Source organism: Tarenaya hassleriana, unplaced genomic scaffold (genome assembly GCF_000463585.1).
Source record: "Tarenaya hassleriana unplaced genomic scaffold, ASM46358v1 Cleome178, whole genome shotgun sequence".
Lineage (NCBI taxonomy): Eukaryota > Viridiplantae > Streptophyta > Magnoliopsida > Brassicales > Cleomaceae > Tarenaya > Tarenaya hassleriana.
The window spans coordinates 154,010-156,566 of NW_010965198.1; the positions used below are offsets into that span (position 1 = coordinate 154,010).

Genomic DNA, 2,557 nt, shown 5'->3' on the forward strand with positions numbered 1-2,557 from the left:
CACATCCCGCATGTTGGTGAACCCCGAAATCCATAACCCTTGGCCAATCGATTATCTCCTCTTGAATTATTGCTTGCTTTGATTTTATTTCTCTCATTTAATTTTCTGCAACTTTGAAAACCACCAAAGACAATTCTCCAACTTTATTTTTACCATTTTCCTAGTTTTAGTCGATTCCTAGCTTAACCGCTTAAGTCCTTGTGTTCGACCCCGGTACTACGACATCCGTATACTTGCGGATTAGTTGTGTTTCGGGTTACAAATTTAAGACTCGTCACGCAAGTGATCAACGATTTCTGAATACAAATTCAATATCGTGATTCTCGCATGCTTAGCATATACCCATACATGCGAATACGGTCCCGACACCCCCGGTCATCTTAGATTGCTAGCCTACTCGTCTTTATTGCTTTATTTCCTTATTTTCTATTCTTTCCATATACTTCCACCATCACTTCTACTCGCTTGCTTTGATTTAGTTTCGTTTAGGATTTAGATTTAGCAACCGGTCCTTGTGTTCGACCCCGTGTTACGATGATCCGTATCCTTGCGGTGAGTTGTGAATCGGGTTATAGATTTTAGACTCGATACACACGTATCAACGTGTAGAGGGCAAGGTATTCTTCCTGCCTACAGTGATCAGACGCGTTCTTCGATTGATACAGGCCCCGGATCGATTGAGGTAAGCGTTCTAACGTTTCTACAAGATCATGCATGATAGGTTTTAGGGTTTCATCAAAATTTTTGTTTTTCATCCGCTGCGCAAACTCTAGAACTGATCTCTTAGGAATTAGATTCGCTCTAGAGATCCCAGGAAAACCCAACAATCTGGTTATCGACAAGCTTCAAGTGGGCGTCGGTCTCTTGTTGATGTTCACGCATCTTGGTGCGAATAGCTTCTTGACCCTGCATAAGCTGTGCGAACATAGACTTAAGATCGAGGTCAAATCTACTTGTTGTAAAGACGGAGACAGAGCGTAATTTTGCTGAGATTGAAGAGGTGTTGGGTAGTGTTGAATGGCCTGATTCTGATGTTGTAGGGGATCTCGGGGTCGAGGTTGATGTCCTTGAGAAAGACCCTGATTAGCCGAACCACCAAAATTTCTGTGGGAAGTATTCAAGACGTTGGAAGAATTCTTGTACGAGAAGTTTGGATGATTCTTCCACCCCGGATTGTACACATTCGAGTACAGGTTGTTATCTACGTAGTAGACATTTTCAATCATGTACCCGTTGGCTGATGTGTCTAAGTCTGAGATCTGATGAGCATTCTCAACCTGCATTTTACGTTTTCCCAATTCTGCACGTAATGCCTGAATTTCAGATAGACTTTCCTTACCTGCACGACTGTCTTTGAGGCTAACGTTTCTGATAAACTCGTGAGAGAGAGCACACTCGTTGACCATCTTGTTGATCTGTTGCTCTATGAAGTCGAATGACTTTTCGTTGAGGCTTCCTCCACATGCTACTCGAATAAGAACCCGAGTGTCCTCCTTTAATCCCTGCAATAAAGTGGAAATAAGGTACCTTTTATCCCATCCATGGTGAGGACATGTTCTCTGGTATCCTTGAAAGCGATCCCAAGCTTTCCGTAAGGATTCATCAGGTTCCTGCAAAAATGAGTTAATCTGTTGTTTCGCGAGCTGAGTCTTGCTAGCGGGGAAGAACCGCGGCATGAACTTCTCTTGCATCTGTTCCCATGAGAATATGGAATCTGGAGATAGTGTGTAGAGCCATTCTAGAGTAGTATCCATTAAGGAGAATGGAAAGGCCATGAGCATGAGAGACTCATCGGTAACTCCGCGGACTGTCCTCACCGACTGGCATAGTAGCTTGAATCGAGTCAAGTGAGGGATTGGGTCTTCATTAGGTTTGCCCCTGAAAGCCGATGAGCTCAACATATGGATGAATGCCGGTTGAAACTCAAAATTGTTACGGTCGATGTTAGGCCGGCGAATGCATGAAAGCTGCTGAATGTACTTAGGCTGAAGGTATGCCCCATAAGTGTCATTGTTGTTCTCAGCAACTATAGCACGTTCCTCCATCTTTCTTTGCTGTCGTTTCTTCTTTCAATTGCGCTTAGAGGACTTCTCGATTTCAGAGTGAAGAGGTACTAGGTTGTCAGGCCCAGAACTCCTGGTCATACACCGGAAACCTGCACACCAGAAAGTAGAACAAACACAAAGAATAGATCAAGAAATCGAGGGAAAAGAAAAAGAAAAGAAAAGAAAAAAAATCTAGATTCAAAGGAATCTTTATCCAAACGCTTAACTACTCCCCGGCAACGGCGCCAAAGACTTGATAACGCAGATCTAGATATAGAAATAATGCTCAAGTGATAAAAACCTAGATACAACGAATACCGCAAGGATACGGATCAACTGTAGTACCAGGGTCAAACACAGAGAATAGTTAACTCTAGGAACAAGACTCAACTAAGAATTAGATCAGGAAATATGGAACGAAGTATGTGAATATCGAAAATAAAACAATAAACTAACTAAGTAAAATCAAATAGATAAACCACCGTAGCTTCGGGATAACCTTAATGCGCAGA

General features: G+C 42.5%; 1 protein-coding gene across 1 annotated transcript; it reads right to left on the reverse strand.

Moving 5' to 3' along the window:
* Positions 1–759: 759 nt before the first annotated feature.
* On the reverse strand, positions 760–2,387 carry LOC104810244. Its single transcript, XM_010536437.1, has 2 exons — positions 1,340–2,387; positions 760–915 (listed from the first exon to the last, which is right to left on the reverse strand). Exons 1-2 carry the CDS (start codon positions 2,043–2,045, stop codon positions 875–877), a joined length of 747 nt encoding a protein of 248 aa, XP_010534739.1. The 5' UTR covers positions 2,046–2,387; the 3' UTR covers positions 760–874.
* Between the last annotated feature and the right edge of the window lie 170 nt (positions 2,388–2,557).